The sequence below is a fragment of the Apis cerana genome, linkage group LG11 (assembly GCF_029169275.1).
Source record: "Apis cerana isolate GH-2021 linkage group LG11, AcerK_1.0, whole genome shotgun sequence".
Taxonomy (NCBI): Eukaryota; Metazoa; Arthropoda; class Insecta; order Hymenoptera; family Apidae; genus Apis; species Apis cerana.
In genome coordinates this window covers 13098087-13122964 of record NC_083862.1, presented here as the reverse complement: position 1 = coordinate 13122964, position 24878 = coordinate 13098087, and the positions used below count along the sequence as shown (strand labels likewise).

The 24878-nt window shown below is 24.9% G+C and overlaps 7 protein-coding genes across 21 annotated transcripts in view; 3 read left to right on the top strand and 4 right to left on the bottom strand.

Annotated features, from left to right (window-relative positions):
• Window positions 1-404: 404 nt before the first annotated feature.
• LOC107995041 (mediator of RNA polymerase II transcription subunit 19) lies at window positions 405-2387 on the top strand. Of its 2 annotated transcripts, none has more exons than XM_017052268.3 (5): window positions 405-486; window positions 1143-1373; window positions 1509-1665; window positions 1758-1857; window positions 1948-2387. In XM_017052268.3, exons 2-5 carry the CDS (start codon window positions 1187-1189, stop codon window positions 2230-2232), a joined length of 729 nt encoding a protein of 242 aa, XP_016907757.1. In that variant the 5' UTR covers window positions 405-486; window positions 1143-1186; the 3' UTR covers window positions 2233-2387. The 2 variants fall into 2 exon arrangements, with proteins under 2 accessions (XP_016907757.1, XP_016907756.1); XM_017052267.3 differs by having other exon boundaries at window positions 467-688.
• Window positions 2388-3222: 835 nt separating this feature from the next.
• Window positions 3223-8226, top strand: LOC107995162 (RNA-binding protein cabeza). 8 transcript variants are annotated; one of them, XM_017052508.3, is made up of 8 exons: window positions 3236-3379; window positions 3883-4236; window positions 4313-4385; window positions 5447-5475; window positions 6923-7056; window positions 7143-7486; window positions 7599-7853; window positions 7943-8226. In XM_017052508.3, exons 1-8 carry the CDS (start codon window positions 3367-3369, stop codon window positions 7980-7982), a joined length of 1242 nt encoding a protein of 413 aa, XP_016907997.1. In that variant the 5' UTR covers window positions 3236-3366; the 3' UTR covers window positions 7983-8226. The 8 variants fall into 8 exon arrangements, with proteins under 8 accessions (XP_061938046.1, XP_016907997.1, XP_016907996.1 ...); XM_017052507.3 differs by having other exon boundaries at window positions 5444-5475; XM_017052506.3 differs by having other exon boundaries at window positions 3883-4242.
• Window positions 8227-8289: 63 nt separating this feature from the next.
• Window positions 8290-11378, bottom strand: LOC107995160 (probable Bax inhibitor 1). The gene is made up of 4 exons (XM_017052502.2): window positions 11105-11378; window positions 9178-9479; window positions 8727-9052; window positions 8290-8632 (listed from the first exon to the last, which is right to left on the bottom strand). Exons 1-4 carry the CDS (start codon window positions 11149-11151, stop codon window positions 8597-8599), a joined length of 711 nt encoding a protein of 236 aa, XP_016907991.1. The 5' UTR covers window positions 11152-11378; the 3' UTR covers window positions 8290-8596.
• A 74-nt stretch (window positions 11379-11452) lies between these two features.
• LOC107995181 (uncharacterized) lies at window positions 11453-14633 on the top strand. Its single transcript, XM_017052531.3, has 8 exons — window positions 11453-11944; window positions 12022-12253; window positions 12365-12462; window positions 12522-12713; window positions 12805-12932; window positions 13004-13205; window positions 13279-13547; window positions 13623-14633. Exons 1-8 carry the CDS (start codon window positions 11708-11710, stop codon window positions 13813-13815), a joined length of 1551 nt encoding a protein of 516 aa, XP_016908020.2. The 5' UTR covers window positions 11453-11707; the 3' UTR covers window positions 13816-14633.
• On the bottom strand, window positions 13779-18272 carry LOC107995182 (unconventional myosin-XIX-like). 5 transcript variants are annotated; one of them, XM_062082053.1, is made up of 15 exons: window positions 18131-18272; window positions 17996-18065; window positions 17688-17926; window positions 17283-17612; window positions 16927-17191; window positions 16595-16858; window positions 16305-16540; window positions 16015-16191; window positions 15726-15934; window positions 15508-15659; window positions 15215-15406; window positions 14522-15144; window positions 14357-14437; window positions 14173-14292; window positions 13779-14094 (listed from the first exon to the last, which is right to left on the bottom strand). In XM_062082053.1, exons 1-14 carry the CDS (start codon window positions 18146-18148, stop codon window positions 14197-14199), a joined length of 2952 nt encoding a protein of 983 aa, XP_061938037.1. In that variant the 5' UTR covers window positions 18149-18272; the 3' UTR covers window positions 13779-14094; window positions 14173-14196. The 5 variants fall into 5 exon arrangements, with proteins under 5 accessions (XP_061938037.1, XP_061938038.1, XP_061938039.1 ...); XM_062082054.1 differs by having other exon boundaries at window positions 14687-15144; XM_062082055.1 differs by having other exon boundaries at window positions 14822-15144.
• A 45-nt stretch (window positions 18273-18317) lies between these two features.
• LOC107995090 (transducin beta-like protein 2) overlaps window positions 18318-24878 on the bottom strand; it is a 43820-nt gene continuing 37259 nt past the window's right edge. For both annotated transcript variants that reach the window (XM_062082060.1, XM_017052336.3), the window contains exons 3-7: window positions 19588-19811; window positions 19324-19510; window positions 19056-19241; window positions 18782-18964; window positions 18318-18698 (exon numbers count right to left, since the gene is read on the bottom strand). In XM_062082060.1, coding sequence (XP_061938044.1) covers window positions 18475-18698; window positions 18782-18964; window positions 19056-19241; window positions 19324-19510; window positions 19588-19811 — 1004 coding nt within the window. In that variant the 3' untranslated portion in view covers window positions 18318-18474. The remainder of the gene's footprint in view (window positions 18699-18781; window positions 18965-19055; window positions 19242-19323; window positions 19511-19587; window positions 19812-24878) is intronic.
• On the bottom strand, window positions 19931-24743 carry LOC107995092 (mRNA-capping enzyme). 2 transcript variants are annotated; one of them, XM_062082061.1, is made up of 4 exons: window positions 24550-24743; window positions 21172-23449; window positions 20946-21081; window positions 19931-20867 (listed from the first exon to the last, which is right to left on the bottom strand). In XM_062082061.1, the coding sequence occupies exons 2-4, from the start codon at window positions 22086-22088 to the stop codon at window positions 20142-20144; spliced, it is 1779 nt and encodes a 592-aa protein (XP_061938045.1). In that variant the 5' UTR covers window positions 22089-23449; window positions 24550-24743; the 3' UTR covers window positions 19931-20141. The 2 variants fall into 2 exon arrangements, with proteins under 2 accessions (XP_061938045.1, XP_016907829.1); XM_017052340.3 differs by having other exon boundaries at window positions 21172-24743.

The following is a 24878-nucleotide window of genomic DNA, read 5'->3' as shown; positions in this document are numbered from 1 at the left end:
AATTTATTTATGATATAAACATAATTAATTATAATATAATTTATTTATATGTATTATTTAATTTAAATAAATTTAAATGATTAAAATATGAAATAAATATGCTATATTAACTTTTCTAACTTTTTCTTTTAATAACATTTTTATAATAAAAAAAAGAAACAATATATTAATAAAAAATGAATTAAAAATATATACAAAATAGATATTTTAAAAAGTACATATATATTTTAATGTTTATATTCGCATTATGAATATAAAATTATATATTGATATATAAATAAAAAAATATTTTTTTTATCAAAAAATATAAATAAATAACAATAAAAATAAATAAAATATAATTTATAATCATTAAATTTTAATTATGTCATACTTTAATTTTTTCAAACTTTCCAATTGTGAAACATTTATGCATTTTCCTTGCTTTAGTTTCGTATCTTATTATGTGTAGTTCATGCTTTAATTTAGAAACAACTAGATATACAAGTAAGTACAAATTGTGAATCTTTATATGTATTATACGACGCGTGAATATGAAAAAATAATGCATAAAAAATTTTTAAGTAGAGCAGTACTTCGATAAGAGATGAAGAGAGGAGAAACAGTATATAACTTAGTGGAAATATATGAAGAAATTATGAATTTAGACAAATTAACACACATGAATTTATATATAATATTTGCATCAGTATGTATATAATTAATTATTATACAACGTAAAACTTTGATTAACTTTTAGTTAATGAAATTTCATTAGCGATAATTATTTCGTTTCATACGAACTGTAACCTATATAAGAAATCAAATAAATAATGAAACAAGATGTTGATAAAACTGTCACTTAATTTATAGAAACCTTATTTAAAAAAATAGATTGCTATGATAATTTAAACGTGTAATTTTATTATATATATTTTATAAAATTGAATTAAAAAAAATTAGAGAATTTTAAACATTATAGCACGATTTATTGTTATCTTTATTACTGCTATGTCGTATATTTATGCATAATAATATAAAAGTTATGTGTTTATTGTAGATTTTATTATAATATTAAATTGTATTGTATATTGTAGTATATCAATATAAACATATATTGATTAATCAAGACAAAATTTAATTATTATTATGTTCTTTGTTAGAGTCTATTAATTATAGTGAAGGTGCCATGAAGTAAAATTAAAAGATGATGATGGGTGATCAGTTTCGTAGCAAAGTGGAACAATACTCACCAAAATCATCACCCAGGGGTGCACGTTCTCCTGTTGTTTCACGTCAAGATTCAACAGGAACTCTTAAAACAACCATTTCCCTGGGCAAAAATCCTTCCATTGTCCATAGTGGACCATTTTACTTGATGAAGGAACCCCCAGGTATATTATCTATTAATAAATTATTTATGTTACAAATATTATGTTACAAATAATTATAAAATATCATTAAAAAATATCATAATAATTATAAAATATAATCATAAAATAAATATAACTTTTATTAAAATTTTTTAGGAGAAAGTGAACTCACAGGGGCAACAAACTTGATGAACTTTTATGGGTTACAACATTCTTATAGCAAATTTAGTGGAAAAAAATTAAAAGAACAGCTTTCATCATTTTTACCAAATCTACCTGGAATTATAGACAGACCAGGTCATTTAGATAATAGGTGCATTAATATATACTTTCTGTCTATCATATTTATTATTGTATTTAAAATATCTTGTATCTATTTAAACTTATTACAACTTTCTATTTTAGTTCACTAAGATCTGTGATTGAAAAACCACCAATAGGAGGAAAAGACTTAATACCATTAACCAGTGTTCAATTAGCTGGTTTTCGTCTGCATCCTGGACCTGTGAGTAAAAAATTCTAACAATTCTAACAAGAAAAATTTATTAATTAAAAAAAAAATTGATAAAAATTAAAAGTCCCTATATTTTTATAGCTACCAGAACAATATCGTTATGTTAATCAAGCTCCACAAAGAAAACACAAAAATAAACATAAAAAACATAAACATAAACCAGGAGAAGTGCCTAGTGGTCAAGAAGCAACAACAACAGACATTGGTGGTTCAGATACACATGAGAAAAAGCATAAAAAACAAAAAAGACATGATGAAGAAAAAGAAGCTAGGAAAAAACGTAAAAAAGAGAAGAAAAGAAAAAAACAAAAACATAGTCCTGAACATAGTGGTGGTTTAACACCATCTCAGCATTCCAATTCGTGATCTTCAATTTCATCTTTTCTATTTATATCTAATTTTTGACTTAATATCAAAATTTCTGTAGGAATAAATAAATTTATTTTTTTTGTTAAGAATACATACATGTACAGATGATTATTGTGGAATAGAACTTAAATTAATTTTGATCAAATTTAAAATTATATTATGTTATTTACTTATTTTTATTATTTATGCTTTTTTGAAAATTGATACCCAATTTTTTATAACAAAATGTTCATCTTTGTTTTATATCATGTTTGAAAATTTTTTCTTATAAAACAATATGTTATTGCCATGTACTATAGAATCAATGATGTAGAAATATATTTATATTTACAGATATAGTAGATATGAAGTATATATGTATGTGTTGCAACATATACTATTCTATTCTTCAAGATTATTCTTTGAAATAATTAATTATAATTTTTGAATCTAATTTTAAGTGATTTTATAAAAATGTTTCATAATTTCATAAATATAAATTAATTTAGTTCATTAATAAATTATTAGAATATAAGAAATCAGTAGTATAAATGCAGCATATTACTGTGATGTAAATATTATGTAACAAAAAATAGAAGTAAAAAAACGAAATGTATCTAAAATGTTTTTTATGATGATTTTTAAAATGCAATGAAAATTATTCTCAAACAAAACTAAATCATGCATTGAATTAAATATATATGTAGAATTATGATACAAAATTAATAAAAAAATCATGAAATAAAATAATTTACTTTTTCTTCCTTATATAATTTTAAAAAAAAGATTAAGGTAATTATAAAATTGATTTGAAATAATAATTTTAATCATGCCACTTTTAATCAAAAATTATTAATTAAGAATAACTTATTATTAATTATTAATTAAGAAATACATTAATAAAATTTTTTAAGAATTATGCATCTTGTTAAAATTTAAATGCACAAATCACTGCTACAGTCAATTGATAGTTTAAAATTTAATTAATTAGTGCTGCCATCTATCATAGGAGATTTCCGTTTTGCATAGCCAATATCCGGTAGTGGAATACTTCTCAACTCTGACTGTTCATATTCGTTGGAAAGTCGCTTCGTTCCCGCCATTACGTGCTTTTTCTACCGTGTAGTAACTTGATTACTGGAGGAAAGCACAATGACGGACACTCGTAAGTATAAAAAACTTTAAATTTTTGCATTAAAAACTATAATTCACTTTGCAATGATATTAAAGTGATTTTTATTAATCTAGAGAAGTATTTTTCAATTTCAAAATTTCTTCTAACTTATGTTATAATTCATTATATTGCCACGTTTAATACTTTTTTCAATTATTTTATTTAATTTATAATATACTATTAAATTGTTACTAAATTTAAATATAAAAATTTAATCATATAAAAAACTAATTTAAAATAAAAATCGTGATATTCTTTACTTTCGTACATCTTTGCATAAACTTATTGATCGGCATCCCAAGCGTCTCGTCCTCCTTTTTTACTCCATTTTGTATAATTTAATATTTTTTCATTTAATGAATTTTATATCATTATTAAATTTTTATAATATTTCAATGTAATAATATAATATTACTTATTTTTTTTTTATGAAATAATTAGAATTTTATATTAAATTCTATAATATTTCATGATATTTTTTATATATCTTTTAGAATACTCAAATTATCAACAACAGGGGTACAATCAGTACAGTCAGCCACCACCTTCTGGTGGTCAGGATACTTCGTATCCACCACCTTCTAGCGGTGGTGGTGGTGGCTACAATCAATATAGTCAACCACCACCAAATAGTGGAAGCAATTATGGCAGTTACAACAGTTACAATTCCAGCGGTGGTCCAGATTACAATCAATCACAAGGTCAAAATTACAACCAAAATAGTTATGGCAGTGGAGGCGGTTCTGGAAATAACAGTGGCAGTAGCAATTATGGTGGAAATTATGGGCATGGAGGTGGAGGTGGAGGAAGTGGAGGCTACAATCGTAATAATTCTGGTGGAGGTTATGGTGGAGGTATTTTAAATATTATAAAATTTTAAATAAATCTTTAAAGCATATATTATTATATAAATAATATATTTAGGTCAAGGAGGAGGTGGTAGCAGTAGATATGGAGATCGTGGGGGATACAATGACCGCTCTGGCGGTAGTTACAAGTAAGTTTATTTTTCATATTATTTATATATAAAAATATAATAAAGCGAAAAGAACTTATAAGGTCAATAAGAATTTTAATCATATATCAACAATATTAATCAGTGAAGAGGTAAATATATTCATTGAAGTAATCAAGGTATGAAATGCAATTCTTATGACAGTAATGAAAACTTGTTGTCTCTTTGCAAATGGTTTTATGCCCATTGGGCGTTAATATGTTTGAAGTGTGCCTACAGGTTTAACACAGATATAACTGGTAAAGGTAAAAACAGGTTGTATGTGACAAATGACGTAAAATGGTTATAATGTCTGGTAATGTTAATTTATATTATTACAATAAGTGGTAATATGATGTGTTATATATAATGGTTTTATATTAATTATACCTGTAAAGCGGTTTATACTGCCACTGGGGCCACTGTTGTCTGAATAGTACTATTTAGGGTTATTGAAATCGACTAGACAATTAAAAGACGTTTAAAGTTTTTTATAAGTATATAATGTTATTAAGACATAGTATATTATACAAGTTGAAGTTTCATTAAACATATTGATGTTTCTTTAATACATTTTGTCTATTTTCGCAATAGGATATTAGTGTTATACTAACATCACAATTCATCGAATATGATTGATAATTTTTTATTCCAATTTTTACTCTATTGGTTTTATTATATATATATATATATATTTATATGCTTGAAATATTAATTAATAGTTTCTTGTCAATAAGTTCTCAGATAGAAGATTTGTGTACATTCGACGTGAATAGGATAATCTTTTATACAGGATTGTCTTGACCAATTTATTTCTCGCAAAGTTATCAATAATAGCTATGCAGAGAAAGCGCATAATTTTTGCATGCTGGACATAACAGACTAACATGACGGTATACGTGACTTACCTTTAGTATTAAGTAATATAGTGACCACAGACATTTAGACAGTAGGTACATCAAGAAGAGAGGTGGCGAGCAGCATTTGATTCGCCATGCATCGATCGATCGATCAGTCTGTCCATGAGTCAACTCATTGGTATATCTGCTTCTGTGTTTTAGCAGTGGCGGTGGCCGTGGTGGTTATAACAAAGGTAAATGCACCAGACTGTCTGTACTAGTCTGGTGCTATTCAAGCTTTCACTCTAATATTTAAAATCTAAATACTCGGTTACTCGTATTATATGAAAGGGCTGCTATGCAACATTGTTAGGGGGATTTATTTTTTATCTGGCAATTAATATTTTGCCAGGATTCAATAATAATTCTAAAAAAAGGTATAAATACATGATGTTATTGTAGCATCATAAAGGCTGTTTTAATCACCACTTGCTTTTTTCCAGTAAATAAAAGTGAATTTTTTATATGTTTTTAATAGTATTAAATTTTTTATCAGAAAGTTACACAAATTATATTATATTAAATAATAATTTTTATTTAGAATAAAGATGTATTTTAAATTAAAAAAATAAATAAAATTCTATTTTTTCACATAAAAGAAACATAAAAGAAATTGTTTTAAAAAAAAAAAAGCTTTAAAAAATGTAAGATATTTTTTATTCTTAATCAGCATTTGTGCTGCTCATACTTCATTATGTTAATATTTTAAAATATATCACAGGATATAATTTTAAGCATATATAAAAGGCAGCTGGTGAATTAAGTATTTACCTATCCCTAATTAGTCAAGGTTTTCCCAAATATACAATATAGAGAAATGGTAAGAATAAAAATAATGTTGCAGCCCTTTTGTATGTTAAGCTGCAACCTTGTGTTCTCTTCATATTGTTATATACTAAGAATGTTAGGCCAATGAATACTAATACTTTTGTTATTATGCGGGTCAAAGAGATCTATCTTTGAATTATAATTTTATGCAAGGTATTTTGAATATATGTACAATAATAGATGTGATAATTAAAAAAAATTAGTCAATTAAGAAAGAATATCAAGAAAGGTATATCATTTGTAGGCAAGATAAAATTGATGAATATATTCAGAAAACTAAAACTAATATCAAAATAAGTGTATGTTTTTAAACATATATAATTACAAAATTTCTGGTATAAAAAAATACTTTTTTTTCATTAAAAAACGCATTATTTGTGGATTATAATGGTTATTAAAGAAAATAAAAGTTATTACATTTTTATTAGAATAAGTAATAACTTTTAAATATATTGGTATACTTCAAGAAGAAAGAGAAACATAGTATTTAATTGCTTCAAACAATAATGCTTATGTCTATCTCTATCTATTTTAAAATTATCTTGAATATGAATTGCGGATATATTGGGAAAGGTGTTCATATGGGATTTTCTTATAACTCAAAGAACCGCAATATATTAAAATTCCAAATGGTTTGCAAAATTTTATTCCTCCAAGGTGTACTGTGTTATTAGTTGTTTTTAACTCGATACAAAAGTTTTCCACTTGTTAGTTTAGATTTGAGTAGGTTTAGGGACAGTAGATTTGCAAGTATTATTCCTTACCTCAAGGAGTATCATGTTAGACAAAATATTAATTCCTATCATATTACAGGGGGCTATGGTGACCGTGGTGGTGGCAACGATGGAATGGTTACGCAAGAAGATACTATTTTTGTATCTGGTATGGATCCTTCAATTTCAGAAGAAGAAATTTGTCAACATTTTGGAGCTATAGGTATAATCAAAGTAAGTCATTTTATTGTTTATATATTATAAAAGATATATAAATAAAATTTATTTTTTAAACATTGTATGTCTTTGAATATATATAGCATGATAAGCGAACAGGAAAACCTAAAGTATGGATGTATAAAGATAAAAACACTGGTAAATCAAAGGGCGAAGCAACTGTAACTTATGATGATCAAAATGCTGCACGTTCTGCAATAGATTGGTTTGATGGAAAAGAATTTAAAGGCAAGAAAATAAGAGTACAAATTGCTCAACATAAAAGTAACTGGCAGGGTAATCGAAGTGGTGGAAGCCGTGGTGGTGGTGGCCGAGGTCGTGGAAGTGGTGGTTTTGGAAGCCGTGGAGGTGGCGGTGATAGAGATGATCATCATCGTGGTGGTGGTGATGATCGTCGCGATGGAGGTGGTCGAGGAGGAGATTGGAGGTACCATTTTGATTTTATCTATATAATATAATCTTACATTTATACTTATTATATTATATTTATATTAAAAATGAAATATTTTATAAAAAAAACTTTTTATGTAAATAAATAGATGTCCCAATCCAGAATGTGGTAATACAAATTTTGCTTGGAGGGATCAATGTAATCTTTGTAAAAGTCTAAAACCAGAAGGTGCTGGTGGCAGTGGTGGTGGAAGAGGTAATCGGGGTGGCGATCGGGGTGGCCGAGGAGGTTTCAGAAGTGATAGAGGTGGACGAGGTGGTGATAGAGGTGGTCGAGGAGGTTTTCGTGGTGGAGATAGGGGAGGAAGAGGTGGTCGAGGTGGTCCGATGAGAGGTGGTGGAGGGTTGGTTTCATATATATATATATATAAACATTATTTAAATTAAATATGTAAATAACGAGTAACCATTATTTTTTCTCTTATTATTTCAGCCGAGGAGACAGAGATAGGGATCGTCAGCGGCCATATTAGGCACAAAAAGTGATTAAATCACTTATTGATGTATTGTACACAGTTTGTACACAATTTCAACGTATGTACATTTTTCATGACCATGTGTTAAACTCACTATCATCGATTTGTTTTCTCATAATTTTTTATATTCACAAAAATCGATGCGTAACATGTAATTTTTGTTTTATATGCACATGTAAATGATAATCATATGTGTAAAGTTACATTTTAATAAATAAGACTTCAATCCTGTAACATCAAATTTTGTACATTTAATAATTTATGTTCAAAAATATCCTTAAATTTATAGAAAAAAAACCAGAAACGCTGGGAAATTTTGTTTATTGAAAGATAAAAATATAGTACAATAAATTTATATCTATTTATGTATACATGTATATAAATCTAATAGATAATTGAAAAAAGAAATGATAACTAAGTAATTCGAAATAAATACATTGCGTTTTTACAGTTAACGCATGCCTAAAAATTTTCCGAATAATAAGCTGTATTGTTTAAATTCATTTTATCATGGTACATATACGGCTTACATATGGATAGATAAGATGAAGACCTCTAGTTTATGGATTTACTTGAATGGTATGATATTTTACAGCTTTCTTTACTTTCATTTAATCTCTGCGTTTACGTTGATCTTTTGACATTTCCTGTAATGAACATTATAAATATTAGTAAATTTAACATATTCGTTATATTTCATAATATATAAAATAATGTTTATATATAATTATTAATTTTTACCTTTTGTGTGAGAATTATGACGAGATAGCGGAAAATACCGATGAAATCTACGAATAGATCTAGGGAGTGTAGGATGAAATCTTTGCTACCAATATGGAATTTTTCAATGATTAATTGTGTATCATAAATAACAAAACCACACATCAAGAATAGACCAATGTATAAATGGGCTTGATAAAATAGGGACCAACGTAAAAAGAGATTGACGAATGAAAATAAAACCATAATATTTAGCAAGCTAATTAAGGTACCACCAAGATACAACCAACGTCCTCTTTCAGCCAAAAGAGAAGAAATACTGAATGATACAAATATAATAGTTGTTCCTAGAAAAATAATTATATTATTAAAAATTAAGAAAATTTCATAACTTACATTACATTTTAATCTTCCATTATTATTATTATTATCTTTCACATTTAAAGAATAAATTTATATTGTTATCATTTACCTATCAAAGCAGTTACTATAATACTTGGATTAACATTCATAACTAATTGAAGTAAAGGACCCAGGCCAAGTCCAGAGAAGAATGCAAATCCCAGAAGATAGCTAAGACGTAATTTTTGATTTTTTCCATTGTCTGGTGTGCTGACTAAGGCAAAGAGAAGACCCAATGTACCAAGAGTTGTTAGGAAATTAGCTTGTAAAAGCTCTGAGAACATGTGAATGTAAACTCCTGCAGCAGCTGATAATGTTGACATGGACAGACATCCATAGACATTTTTCAAATGTTGTCTAACAGGAGGTTCCCTATAATTATAAGTTATAAATATTATTTTTTTTATATATATTTAAGACTATATATTTAATATTCTCATTAGAAAAGTTAAAAAAATTTTTATTTTTATTATTGTTTTTTAAAATACAAACATTTTAAAAATATATAACCAATATTATAATGATTTGGTTTGTAAGAATATATATGTGAATGTTTATACAATTCTAAATATATAAAAATTTAAATAATTTAAATAATTATAGATACATAGAAAATAAAGATAAAATTTAAATTTGTTAATTTGAATCTTTATGTCAAAATATATATGTATATTATGCAAAATTTTTTATAAAAATTTTTAATTTTTAATTTTATAGCAATTTATATAATATTCAATGAAAGATTTTCACTTATTTTACAAATATGTCTGAAATGAGGATGCGCATTGATTAGTAAACGATTGTATTTATTCAGGTAAGAGATAAGAAATGGACAGATAGCTATACGACGCAGCAAAAATAGCAAATCGGTTATCTATGATTTTTAATTGAAAATTTCATACAAATATATCGATGTATATATTAAAACATGTTGCACACAAAACATTAACGTGCTTTTCTCGGAATAATGGTTGCCATGATTTTTCGATAATGAGTTAACCAACCTCTTTCAAATTTTACACGTAAAATAAATATCTATATATCTTTTATTATATTATTTATATCATTATTAACAATAATTTTTTTTTAATGAAGAATTTTTTATAGAATTTTTATGTTAAAATCAATATTTTTTGTTTTATTCCGTCAAGATAATATTGCATAATTGTATAGATTACAATTATCTTCGATTTTCCTTCTAAGTAAATACAATAATGTGAAGTCGTGAAGCATCCATTAAAAATATATTATAAATAATATATAATAGAAATAACATAATATATCAATATAAAGTTAAATTGCATTAAAAATTTTATATTTTCTTGCTATATAAATAAATATATATACAAAATTTTCAATTTTTTACTAGTATTTTTTTCTAAAGATAACTAAAAATTAAAAATAAGTTCTTTAAATAGCAATACCCTTCTTCCTTATATCTGTTTTATAAAAGTACCAACATAATAATTAAGTTATTAAAAAATAAAATAAGATCTAAAAGAGAAGTCAAAATATAAAAGAAAATAATTAAAGTAACAGAAGGGCATTTTTGTAACTGTGAAAATATAATTTTATAAAACGTAATTATATTTAATGTATTTGTAACACGTCATGCATACTAAATTCTCGAATAAAAAGTTTCAGTATATAAAATATTCAGATTAATGAAGTTCTAGAATCTACGTTACGTATTTGAAGGACATATAATATATCAATAACGCAGATAAAGGAAAACGCATATCACGATAAATAATTTTATTCAAAGATATATAGAAAGAAAGATTTATCATTTTTATCAAATGAAACATTTTTTTAGTAACTTTCGAGTTACATCATCATGAATTACTGTATATAAATCTGAATATAAATATAAACAATAATAATATACCGGTAAATTAGGATATATGATAAAATTAAAATAATATATCTACAATATCGATAAAAATGTCATTTCATCATATAAATTTTCATCATTACTCGACAAAAAAAATACTTACAATTTCTTATGGAAAGAGTTCACAAACGTATTTAACACTGCTGCCATAATTTCGTTGCTTTACAAATTACCGGAATCAATACAATTCTCTAAGCACTATTGTTTTCCAAGTAATGTTCTTGTACAAACTGAGAATAATCATAAACTCTTGAAGCAGTCTCCTTTCCGTGGACACGTCAGTAATATTTCTGTGCGTAAATTTCGTCGACACTTCCGATTGGTCGACGTGCCCCTTGAAATTTTACGAAACGTCAGCTTTCACGTGACAATGATAGACAATAAATTGTTACATAAAATAGACAAGGAAAAAAGAAAACTTTATGTGACTAATAGCGTCATCTTTTGGATAAAATTATAATTTCTAATTTTTATAGTTACTATGAAAATATAGATTGATACTGATATTATAATTCGTTTTTAATATTTAAAATATAAAAATTCAATAAATCATATTGATATTTTTTATTTAAAATATGCTTTTTATTCAATATTATTAAAACATTTTAAATTAGAATTAAAAAAATTATAATGTGGTACAATTTTCATTTTGTCAGCCATATTGTTTTAAAAGCATTGTAAATGAAAAATTTATATTTTCGAAATCATGAAAGAAATGTTAACAAATCAAACTGGTTCAGGATATAATAATTCTTTCGTTAATAATAATAATAATAATAATGGAGATTCCAATAATACAACTGATAATACAAGGAGATATGCTGTTCTCAGTACAGATTGGATATCTTCAATTGGAGAAGAACTTGGAATGTATCCCTTGCCAGATTCTTTATTAAAAAGACTTGCAGAAGATGCCTCATATCGACTCAGAGAAGTTCTATATGTATAATTATTATTATATTTGCCTTTAAAAGTTATATATTTAATATTATAATGAAATTAATTAAAGTTAATTTTTAGAAATGCGTAACAAGATTGAAACATAGCAAAAGAAAACGTTTAACATCTATGGATGTAAATGCTGTAATTACTAATTTATGTGATGTAGATCCAATATTAGGTGCACCAGAATCTATGCCAGAATATCATACAGAAGCAAAAGTTTTTGTTCCTAATGAACGTATTGTTAATTTAGTACAAAAAATAAATGATCCATTTAGTATATCACAAAACAATGTACCTTTTATTCAAGGTATTCTTATTTATATTTTATTTTATTTAATATTTTCTTATATATACATTAATTTGATCATATTAATATTATTTGCAATTTATTAATGATATATTTGATATTTTTCATTAGAATCTGAAATATGTGATATGAGACTTACAGAAACACGAAATAATTATGCAAAACGTGCATTAAAAACATTATTCAATGGATCTCAAAAAACATTTCAGGTAGCGTAAATTTAATTTATATAATATTTTTCATAAATTATAAAAAAAATAATTAATAGGTTTTAATTAATGATTGTTCTACTAATGCTCATTTGAGTGGAGAAGGTGTAATAGACAAATTAATGTCTATTGCTAGATTTATAATAATTTCAAATAATGTACAATATACAAGAGTATCCACAAGGACATGTCAACTTATTATTGCAATTGCAAGCAATGGTGAAGCTATTTATCCATATCATTTAACTTCGGTAATATCAGCAATAAGATCATATGAATTCTTCTAAATGATCTGTAAAAAAATTAGGTATTTTAAGATCTTTAATATTTTTTTTATTATAGGTCAACAAATTAACTGAATTGCTATTGGAATTACTTTTAGGGCAAAATTTTATAAATCCAAATCTTGAAGCACTTTTGAAAACATGCATATTAAAATTAATGCTTCGATGGCCTTCTACTGCTGATAAGTAAATAAATATTTTATACTTCATATATGCTATTTATTAATAATTCTAAAATCAATTTTTAATGTTAAAAGATACATCCCTATACTGGAGAATGTGCTTTTAAAAGAAGATAAAGAAAATATAGATGGTAGTAAAAAAAAAATAATAGCTATGGAACTGCTGGCTAGCATTCAACCTTTAATACTTTTTCAACAAGAGTTACAATCTCCACTTTCAGTGCATTCTGTTTTAAAATATGCCTTACCTAGTTCTATTTTATGGCAAAAAATAGCTGTAAGCTAATTTTAAAATATATTTTTTTTATATTACTTATTTTCAATAGTAATATAAATAATTTTAATTATAGCTTACTATTTGTGCTCTTTTAAAATCACAAGCTCATACTGTAGATATTGAAGTTTTCATGGAACATTATGGAGATTCTTTATTACCATATTTACCATTTCAATATAAGAGTACAATAAATGAAAATAAAAAGCCAGCTCCTCTTCCTATTACTATTAAAAGTAAGATAAAATATGTTAATGTTAGGCCAGTAATAAGTAATCGGCTGTTATGGGATCGACAAACAGCATTTCCTGATTCTACATTGCGAGGTCCACGTCGAGAAATAAGGTAAGAAATCATATGTATCATTTAAATTATAAATGAAATTGTATTATGTATTTTTTTTTTATAATACGATTTTAGATTTGCATTCGCTGGTGGACGACCGGTACCTCCAAGTAATTTAAGACGTGTTAGTTTAAGAGCAAATTATCAAATTTTAAGAAGCGAATTACAAGCAACACTTGCTCTTGTAGCTTCACGAAGACTATTAGTACTTAAAGATAAAAAAAAAAGGCCTTTTAATACTTATAATTTATTATATGGTTATTTATAAATTTAAACATAGATGTATATAATTTAAATAACAATTTTAGATTCATATTTGGATTTTTTTTACATAAACAAAATTTTTTTAAAAAGAATTTCATTTTATCAAAATTCATACGTATAAATATATTTTAACATTTTCTCGTTAAAGCGAGAAAACGTATCATTTTTTATTTATATTACAATGCATTCATATATAGTTTAATATTTATAATTATTTATAATAGTGGATATATTTCTATATATGAATATATATGAATATATGTACAATATTTTCTGTATATTGCTAAAAAATATAATAAGATAAATTAATTAATTTATTTATTTAACTAATAATAAGTAAAAGACTGAAATAATGACTGACTTATTAAAATATTAATTCTTTTTATCAAAGACAATCTTGTAATCCTCGTGGTAATTTGTTATGTGGTAATATATGTGAATTAATCAAACATGTAGTTCGAATATGCATCCTTATTGGTATCTGAAATAATTATTTTTAGCATTAGTATTATTTTTTAATGCTATTATGATTTTAAAACACATACTGCAGCAAGTCGTCGTCGACTTAAAATTCCATTTTTATAAAAAAGCGGATAAGAATCCATTTGAATGAGATTAGTATTTTCCTAAAAAGAATAAATAAATTTTTAGAATTTATATATGATATAATATGAATATTTAAAATTCATTCAGATATCAAATAAAAATACTGTTTTATGATATATAGAACTTTCTTTTTCATAATTTTTTTTTGTAGAGTCTATATGAATTAAAGAAATATGTAATCCTAAATATTGTTTCAATAAATTATTGTTGTTATTATTACAAGTGTTCATTATATCACTATGCTTATAAGTATTTTTGCTATATTTAACTTTTAAAAAATTATTAGTATTGATTTTTCTCATAAATTTTGAAGTATCATTTTTAATGAAACTTTTAATGTACATTGGATTGAATTGATAATTAAGATTCTTTAAGTTTGTTTGCGAATTTTTAAGAATATATACTTTTTCCAAAGTATTTAATATCTTTATCGAATCATTCTTATTTTCTTTCTGTGAGTGAGTTTTCAAATTTTTATACATATTAATATTTTTATCATCTTTTGTATTTTTTATTACAAAGTTTGAATAGCTTGTTTTATCATTATTTTTAAAAAAAATTGAATTAGTGAAAAATATGTTATTATTTTTTTGAAAAGTATTTAATTTTTTCAATTCATGATCAAATATAATTTTAACAAATATTATATTTTTATTCATTTCAGATATATTTTGTACTTGATAATTATTTGTTACATATTTTAAAATAGGTAATGTTATTTTATATTCTGTAAAAAAAAATATAAGAAAATATTATAAGATTATAATATAAAATACATATATATAAAATATGCTTACTATGCCTTATCCAAAATTCTTGTATTTTATTAACACATTTTATATGATAATTTCTTTTATAGGATTCTAATATAAGAAAAATATGTTGTGTTAAAAATATCAATTGTTTTCCAAAATGAACTTGTGTTTGTAAATCTTTTTTAGATATAATTGATTCCATAATCAGTTTACATTTTTCAAAATTAATTGTTTCTGTTAAAAAATATTTTCATTTTTACATTTTAATAAAAAAAATATAATATAGTATATAATAATTATAGTATATAAATAAGCAAAATATTTGTATCACTTACTTGTAGATTTTTTAGAATAACGAAAATAAAAATCTCGATAAGAGAAATGAATAGGATATTTGCATTTAGCTAAGGACAGAGCATCAAAAATACCAATACATGCCAATTGTTTCTGAAAATCTTTTCGATCCCATTCATGATTTATTAATCGACTGAAAAAAAATAATTATTAAGTATAAAAAAATAATTAAAAAAATTTATACAAAAATATATATTACTTTGGTTTAACACATCGTACATAATGTAAATCACATTTGCTAAGTTCTTTAATAAGTATATCCATATTATATTTTAACTTAGCTAACATTGTTTTTTTTTTAGTAGTAGATTTTACAATATGTAAATATTGCCTTTCTTCAATATTAATTAAAGATTGAAGAAATTTATTTTTACTTGTACTAAAAATTAAAGATATTTCACTTGGAACCTATAATAAAATTTTAAAATTTACAATTATTAAAAAATTACAATTATTAACAATTCTAAATTGCAAAATATATTTAATACCTTATCTGTGTTTTTAGATAATATATCTTCTATGGAATATGCAACAGGACCAGAATAATGTTCTATAATAAAATTTCCTTCTTTTTCACTTAAAATTTCTTTTTGTATATTAAGTAAATTTTTATGTACCAATTGAACTATTTTTAATGTATCAATTACTATAAACGATTGACAAGCCTGTAATGAAAATTGCTATAATAAATATTATTGTAATAATAAATTTCATAATAATTTTAACATAACATAATAATAAATTTCATGTATAAGTGAATAAAAAATTTTTTACATACATCATTTAAAGTTAAAAATAAATTTTTTTCAATAACGTTTAAACGTTCTTTATATAAATTAATAGTATGCAAAGGATTATAAATTTCAATAAAATTTTCTTCCTGTAAATTGTTACGATTATTTTTCACATAAGATTCTATGAAATATTGTTGCATTTTTTCATTAACATAATTTACACAAAGCTGTTCCATGCCATTTTTATTGAAAGATTCAAAACCAAAGATATCCAGTATACCTGAAGAATGCATATATAATTCGATGAATTTTTAATATAAAATTTCTAACATACCAAGCCATTGAGAATATTGTTGTTTTAGAGACAAAATATTGTTTGTATGATTTAAAATCCAGTGAAAAAGAAGATCATATATATGTCTAATTATACTATGTAATCTATTACGACATGCATCAACAGTAACAAGATATCGATGATATGAGGTGTGTTTTCGCCAAATACTTTGCGGATTTATAAGAACAGTTGTAAGCAATTTTATCATGGTATCTTCAGTTAAAGAACCAAGAATACAGCTATTTTTTAAAGCTTCTTTGGATTCTATAAAAAGGATTATATAAAATTTCTTATTTTTGTATCATATATTTAAAAAAATTAGCACAACATACTGTTATTATTAAAATCAATTATACATATTTCACTATTTTTTATAAATTTAATATTTCCCATATGAATCAATAAAGCAAGGACTTGAAAGATTTGTTTTTTTTGATCTGGTTTAAAATCCAACATATCCAATGCATTTAGAGTATCTTGAAAACCATTTTGAAAATATTTTTGTTTTTCATAATCTATAGAATTTAATATATCATAATCTTTATCTTTAGATAAATAAAAATCTTCAAGTTCTATCTCTGATATTCCAAATATCATCTGAAATATATTATTTAATATTATTATAAATACATTTATAATATAATATAATTTTAACTGTATAGGAATAAATAAAAATAATAAATTAAACCTGATAAAAAATTTGAAAATTGTCTGAACCTCTTGTTACCCTACTTCTTTCCAAAAGAAATGAGTTAATAGTTGCACCAGAAATAATATTATTTTTATAATGAAGTTTAATAAGTTCTCCATGTCTTGAACTTATTTCATTTTTTTCAGTGCATGCAGTTGTAAAAACAGATATCAAATGACACGCGTCTGTAATTCTTAACATTACATTATTCGTATAATCTTCTTGAGAGAATTGTATTGAAGCTTTATTAATGTTACTAAAAAATTCTAAACATTTGTAAACATTAAATGTTTTTCCTGTTCCAGTTTCTCCACTTATAATAATTACCTGAATTTATAATGCACTAAATTTACAAAAGAAATTAATTTATTATTATTTATTATTTTCCATTAAATGTTCTACCTGAGAATTTTGTCTAAATTTCTTAGTAAGATTGTAATGTGCCTTAGCAGCAATAGTAAATATGTGAGGACTTGTTTCATAAGTAGTAGTAATTTGTTTATCAAATTTAGAAGTTAATTTAGAAGAATGATACAAATGAGATGTTAATGCTTCATTATTAGGATTTAATGTCAAGAGTAATGAATCAACCCATGTATAAATTTGACCATGTTGTAGTCTTTCCAAAAGAAAATCTATAACTGAAAATATTAATAACTTTAGAATTTTATTTGATATTAATATAAAATTTATATGAAATATATACATACTAATATCTTTATTTTCTGGTAAATCATTTAAATCGTTTATTAAATTCCATTCAATTAGGGAAATTGGTTGCTGCAATGTATATCTATATGTAATTTATAAAAACATACTAGCAAGATAATATATTAATAGCAAACCTCTATTATTGCAAGCATAGCGGTTCGTGTTGCACAATTGACTATAGAGTAAACTATAGAGTAAAAAAAAAATGATGTCAAAAATAAATATTTACATATTCAAGGTCAAAAAAATTCACATATCTCAGCCGGCATTTTTCAAATCTGTAAATTCTGATAATGTGATTTATATCATAAAAACAATGAATTTAAATTTATCAAATATTTTCAATTTATTATAAACAAATGAATTCGCGCGTATGAATCTTTTTATTCAAATACATTAAAAAATTATGTTACAAACAATCTTTTTTAAATGCAATTTTAAAATTATTGGCCTTCAAAAAAATTTTACAATTATTTCATTAAGGACACTTTTCTCCCATTATTTGAAGAAATTTTCTATTATCTTCAATAAGTTTTTCTAAACGTTCTTTAGTAGCTGAAGTTTGTTTTTGCATAAGTTTGCGTTTGGCAGATTCGATTGCCACTCGATAACCAGTAACGTTGCGAAAAATCTTTATATGTCTATCTCCAGCAACTAAGATATATTCTCCTATAGTATCAAAAGCTAGGCATGTAATAGGTCCTATAATACAATAATATAGATAAAATAAATATAATATAGATTAAATAAATATATACTATTTATAAAATTGAATGAAAAAATACCTAAAAAAATATCTTCTATTGTAGTATCTAACAAACCAGTAATTGTAGAGTAAAAACTTAATGAAGATCCATGAGATATCACCAAAACTTCAGTGTTAGGAGAAAGCATAATATTAGCTATTGATGTATTTTCCCATTGTACAGTTTGAAGTACATGAGGATCTTCTCCTTTTTCAAATTCAACTATAAACATATTAATATAATAATCAATATAAATATAACAGAATTCAGGACAGAAAATATATGGCAAAAATATCATTATATAATTTATTACTTTTTGTATCATACAAACGATAAGTCCCATCTTTTGATACAGTTGCCATACTATTACTATCAGCACTAAATGTAAAATCAAGTATTCCAGATGAATGACCAGCAAGATCAAATGCCTTTGTTACTTGTTTAAATTCTCCCGATTTACTAAATACTACTTCCCATATATTCACGTCGGGAGTAAATCCTAAATAATAAAATATTATTAAGACATTGATAAATTATAAAATATAAAATAAATTATAAATTGATAAATTATAAAATATTACCAGATGTGCCAATGAAACGTCCACAAGGTGATATTCGTGCTCTATATGTTGATCCAAGATGTAATTCTATAGTTGTAAGAATCTGTCCTTTAAGATCCCATACTATAAGATCATTTAATTTACTGCATGTAATGATATATTTTCCTGTACATGCAATATCCATGCCAACTACATCTTCAGTATGTCGCTAAAAATGAATAATAAAAAATATAAAGTTTGTATAAAAAAAAAAAAACAAGACAAATATAAAATTTTAATATATACCTTTGAAAATTCTAGAGCTTTAGTTGCAGAAGCTAAAGTACCATCTGATTTTTTGGAAATTTTATAAACTTCAATAGTATTTGCCACAGCCTTATGAATAAGAAAAGCTTTACCATCAGGAGACCAACGTACTAATGTGGCATGATCAAATTCAACATTAACACGAAGCGATCTTTTTTCTTTTATTGTCAATTCTTTTGTATACCATAAGAGAACAGTCCTATCTGAAAAATTAAAATTTATAATTTTAAAATTTGTTTATTCCAATAAGAAAATAATTCTAATCTAAGGAAAACATTACATAATAAATATTTTATATAACTTACAAAAAAAACACACGTGATTTATTACAAAGTTTCTTTATTGAATGAACAATTTAAGATTATTAAAGTTTTACAGCAATTAAAACAAATTTGATGGAATATAATAAGCTAGATATAATTAATTGTAAAGCTTGAATAATTTTCATGCTTGTAAATTCATTAAAATTTTACAATAAATCTATTATTTTTTAATTTTTAAATATATTATAGTATCATTAAAACTAAATACAATCATTTACGCTTTTTATTCGGTGGCGGCATAAGATCAGAATCATCTTGTAAAAATCGATGCCTATTTATATAATCTAAAAGTCGTTCAGTTGTTATAGGTTTTATAATACTTTTACATACAGATTGAGCTGTACTAAATGAATTAGGAAATGATTTATCAGTTCTTTCACGCATAAACACCCATTTGCCGTTTTCAAATTTACATTCTATAATTGCATTATTTAAATCTTTTATTTGTTTAGTGACCTTCATTCTATCAAATGGTTCTTTTATACCACCTACATAGAGTTGTCCAATTTTTTGTGGAAGAATTCCTTCCCCAGATTCTGTTACTATTTTTAATCTAAAATCAACTGAATTATGTGATAAAGGTTTCCATTTTAAAACTTCTCGTGAAAGTCCTGGACAATAGGGTTCATTAGCAGGTTGAAATATTAAGCCATCAGGTTCATGGCCTAATTGTTTGGCAAATTTTTCACTTAATAAACTAGCGGCCTGTATTACATCCCAAAAGGATTTTAATCGTACTGAAAAGGGTTCCATTTCTTTTCTTAATTTTCCTTCTTTCATTGCTCTATGTCTGCCACCTATAATTTCACGCTCAATGATACAAAAACGGTCAGGATGAAATCGCAATTTACTAACATCTCTGCTATCATACATCACTACATCATAAACTAAATATCTTGGATATTCTTTACCATCTGCTTTGTCAATCACCATTTCCTATAAAAATATTTCTATTAATAACTGATTTAATTATTTTAAATTTTAATTAAAATAATTCTATAAAAAATTACTTACACCATCTAACAATGTATCTTTAAGAGTTCTAGATATATCTCTTGGATGTGGAAAAGTCATTCCATTAACTTGAAATACACTATTATCTCTATCTATAAAATAAATTTCTCCATCTGCCTGAATCAACATCATATACCTATATACAACAATAATAATCATCAATCTAATACAATCAATATTTCAATATTTCAAAGTTTTCAATGTTTGAAACATATCGCCATTTTACCTGGTCCCATCTGCTTTCCATGATACTCTATATGGTTTTTCATGCAACAATCTAATATTATCTTCATCCATAGAAACTGGCTGAGAACCTGGAAATCCAGTTGATTTCCAAGAACAGATATCTTGAACACGTCTTTGTATTCCACTTAATTTTCTATTATCTAAAATAGGTTTTACTCCAGGTATACCAGCCATAAATACTGGATTTTTATTATTAAATTCTCGTCTTCTTCTTTTATTAAATATATCTTGATTATAATTATCATTATCTGTACTTGGACCTTCATCTCTGTCTTCTACATTAGAATCGTCATATTCTAAACACCAAGCTGGTCTTGGTGGAGGATCAGGAGCATCCTCAATGTCATCATATCGCCTAAATAATTCTTGAATATAATCACCTTTATATATGCCTGGTGGTCTTACATTAGCAAATTCTGCCAAACCAGCATCAACACTAGTACCATCAGTTTCTACTAAATAACTAATTATAAGGAAGCCAGTTCTATTGAAACCATGTGTACAATGAACACCAATAACTTCTAATGGATTATATGATATAAATTTTTTACAAACTTGCACAAATGTTCTTGTTTGTTCTTCAGAAGGAGTTTCACCATGACCCCTACACTGTAACTTTAAATATTTGCAACCATACGCTTCTAAGCTTTTTTTATCGTAAAATCTTGTAGTATTAGTTAGATCAATCCATAAACCTAACTTTATTTTCTGACTTTTTAACGATGCGAATAACATATCCACTGTAAACCGACATTCTTCTGGTACTTGGCTGTCATATGAAGACGACAATGGAGTTTTGAAAGCAAGGAACTTATTTTGAATTAATTTGATTGCTTTCCGTGGACAATGAAGCCATCGTGGAGGAATCGGGCCTTTACTTTCATTCCAATTTGACATTTTGGCACGTTTTTTATTAAAAAATGAATTTTCTCTTTTCTTTTCTTATTTAATGTTATAAAATGTTATAAACCCAAAAATCATTTTCAGGCAATACATAAATACGACATATAACCTATATCTTGACAAGTATTTTCATTTATTTATTTCTTCGAATATATGTAATAGATTGATTTTTCCAATTAATCATTGGTATTATTAAATTTATTAAATAGATATTCAATTAAATTAATAATAAAAAAAAGAAAGATATATAAATTTTATTCACTTCAATACCTTTCTAGCGTCAGAACAGCTGTTACTAGCGTCTACTGATCGCCATTTTAGGCTTTCACTATTCGACTTTTATCAAACTTCTCGATGAATCGATGATGCATATCAATATTCGATAGAATCGATTTGTTTTATAAAAAAAATTTAAATGTAAAAATTTGAATATTTTTTAAAAATCTTTATTATCTAAAATTTTAGTTAAATATAAAATTTTTAATTTTGTATTTTTTAATCAACATAATAATAAATATTTTTCTTGAAATTTTTCTACTTTGTTATCAAATATGCATAAATATACATTAGTAAATATATTATATTATAAAGATAATTCTATCATATAGATTTTCATGTAATAGTATATATGTAATATGTAATAGTATGAATAAGAATTAATGCAAAACAATAATTTTATTTTATTTCAAGTTATCTTGCGAAGCAATCTTAAATATATTTTTTTTAAAATCGAATCTACAATTAAAAATATTATTCAAATATTTGTTAAATCACTTAAAATATAAACATAGAAATGAAGAACAAAAAACACAAGCTAAAATAACGGGAATTATTCTTATAGGAAAAAAATAATTTATCCTTCGTTTTTTAAGGTTTCATTAACTTCACAACCAAATAATAATATAACAATTATAACATAACAATAACATCAATTGTTCGATATTATTTATTGAGATATATGACTAGTATATCTGAGTCCTTCATAACAAAGATTAGATTTACGATATGGTCAAAAATTTACCGCCATTTTTAAACGAAAATATATAGAATTTCGTTCATTATAAAATATCAGTTTACTTAAATGGTACATGATTCATAATTTCTTTACAGTTACTTTTTGTGTCTCGATAGCTTTCAAATATCAAATCAAAAACTTTAAAAATTCTCCAGTGGTAAGTAAGTAAGTATAAATACTTACTATTCTCTCATAAAAAATCTATTAGAATCGGATTATTAGAACTATCAAAATCGAAATATTCCAAAAATTTTCGCAATGATTGTTTCCATTGGAAGAAATTTCTGTTTTTCTTTCAGAGATATAATATGTTAAGGACGTAACAATCTTCAATCCATGCCTGTTTTTGAAATTCACAGAAGATTAGGTTCACATCAAAAAAGAACTATCAAGATGATACCACAAAATATCAAATAACGCTCGATCAGCAATTATTCAGCCTTTCATCATTAATTTGATTACGAGTTTGTCAAAAATCAATTTTTATCTTTCGAATGTCGTGCATCGCAATACTATTAATATGAGAAATATTTATTAAAAAAAAAAATTTCATTATAAATATGTATATTTTTATTAAATATAGAAACTAAATTTCAAATTTCTACATACAAAGATTTCTACAAAGATATATCGATGTAAAAACAAGGTTGAAATAGATTTTTTCTGGAATATAAATATTGTTATCGATTGTAAATCGATACAATATGCAAGTATCTATCTCAAATAACTTTAAATAAAATATAATTGCCGAGTATATCGTACAAATGGAAAAGCAAAGCTCTGTCTCGAATTTCTTAGAGAAAGCGTGACCAGAGAGTGAACAAGAATAGCTCATTGCAATAATATCGTATATTAAATATACTTAATATTTGAACATGTAATCTATTAAGCGATTTTTTAATTCGATTGTACGTAAATTTTTATCTATTCAGCATAATGCAGTCAATAACACGACTAACTATGAATTATTGATTAAATTTTTAATCAATTTAGTCACGATTTCATTTTTAACGTAATACATTAAACGTTCATTTTCTAGAAAAAAAAAAAATATGGTTTTCAAGATAACGTGTTCATTTCAATCGATCCGTAGAAATATTGTTTGATAACGATGGAAAATCAACAAATTACATAAAAATGGTAAAAAAAAAAAAACAATATCTCGATCAACGTTCCATCATAAATCATAAATGAAAAAAATCGAATGTATCTGTTTACAATAAACACAATGTTATTAATAACATCTCGATGTTTTATTACACACCTTTTCAAAAACATTTTTGCACGATATCCGAGAGAAAAAAAAATATTTCATTCAACGAATAATAATATATAGTAAGAAATTGATGTAACGCCGAATTCTATATTTCGCAATCCGCAAACGATGAGCGGCCACGTTCGTGTCTTCCGTTCTTTGATTTCCCAATCGAGCTAACCTACCTTCGGAATATTTGATGTTCCCATCCCTGCCTGTCTCGTGAAAATTTCAAGTTTCCTTTTTTATAATTTCACTTGTCATCACGTATTTCATCGTGAATAAAAGGATAAGAAGATTTTTCAATTTTTCCTTTACTGTTCGGTTGCAATGACTTGTTGAAATTCGAACAAGTAAGGCCATAACCGTAAACGTACGTCTGTGAATAATGAGCAATATAACCTTCAAACAATGCAAACATTTGAAATTTTGTTAACGCGACGAAAATTAAAAGGATTTTTTTTCTTTATCCTCATCACGTTTACGTCAAGGAATTGAACTCGTCTAAGGAGAA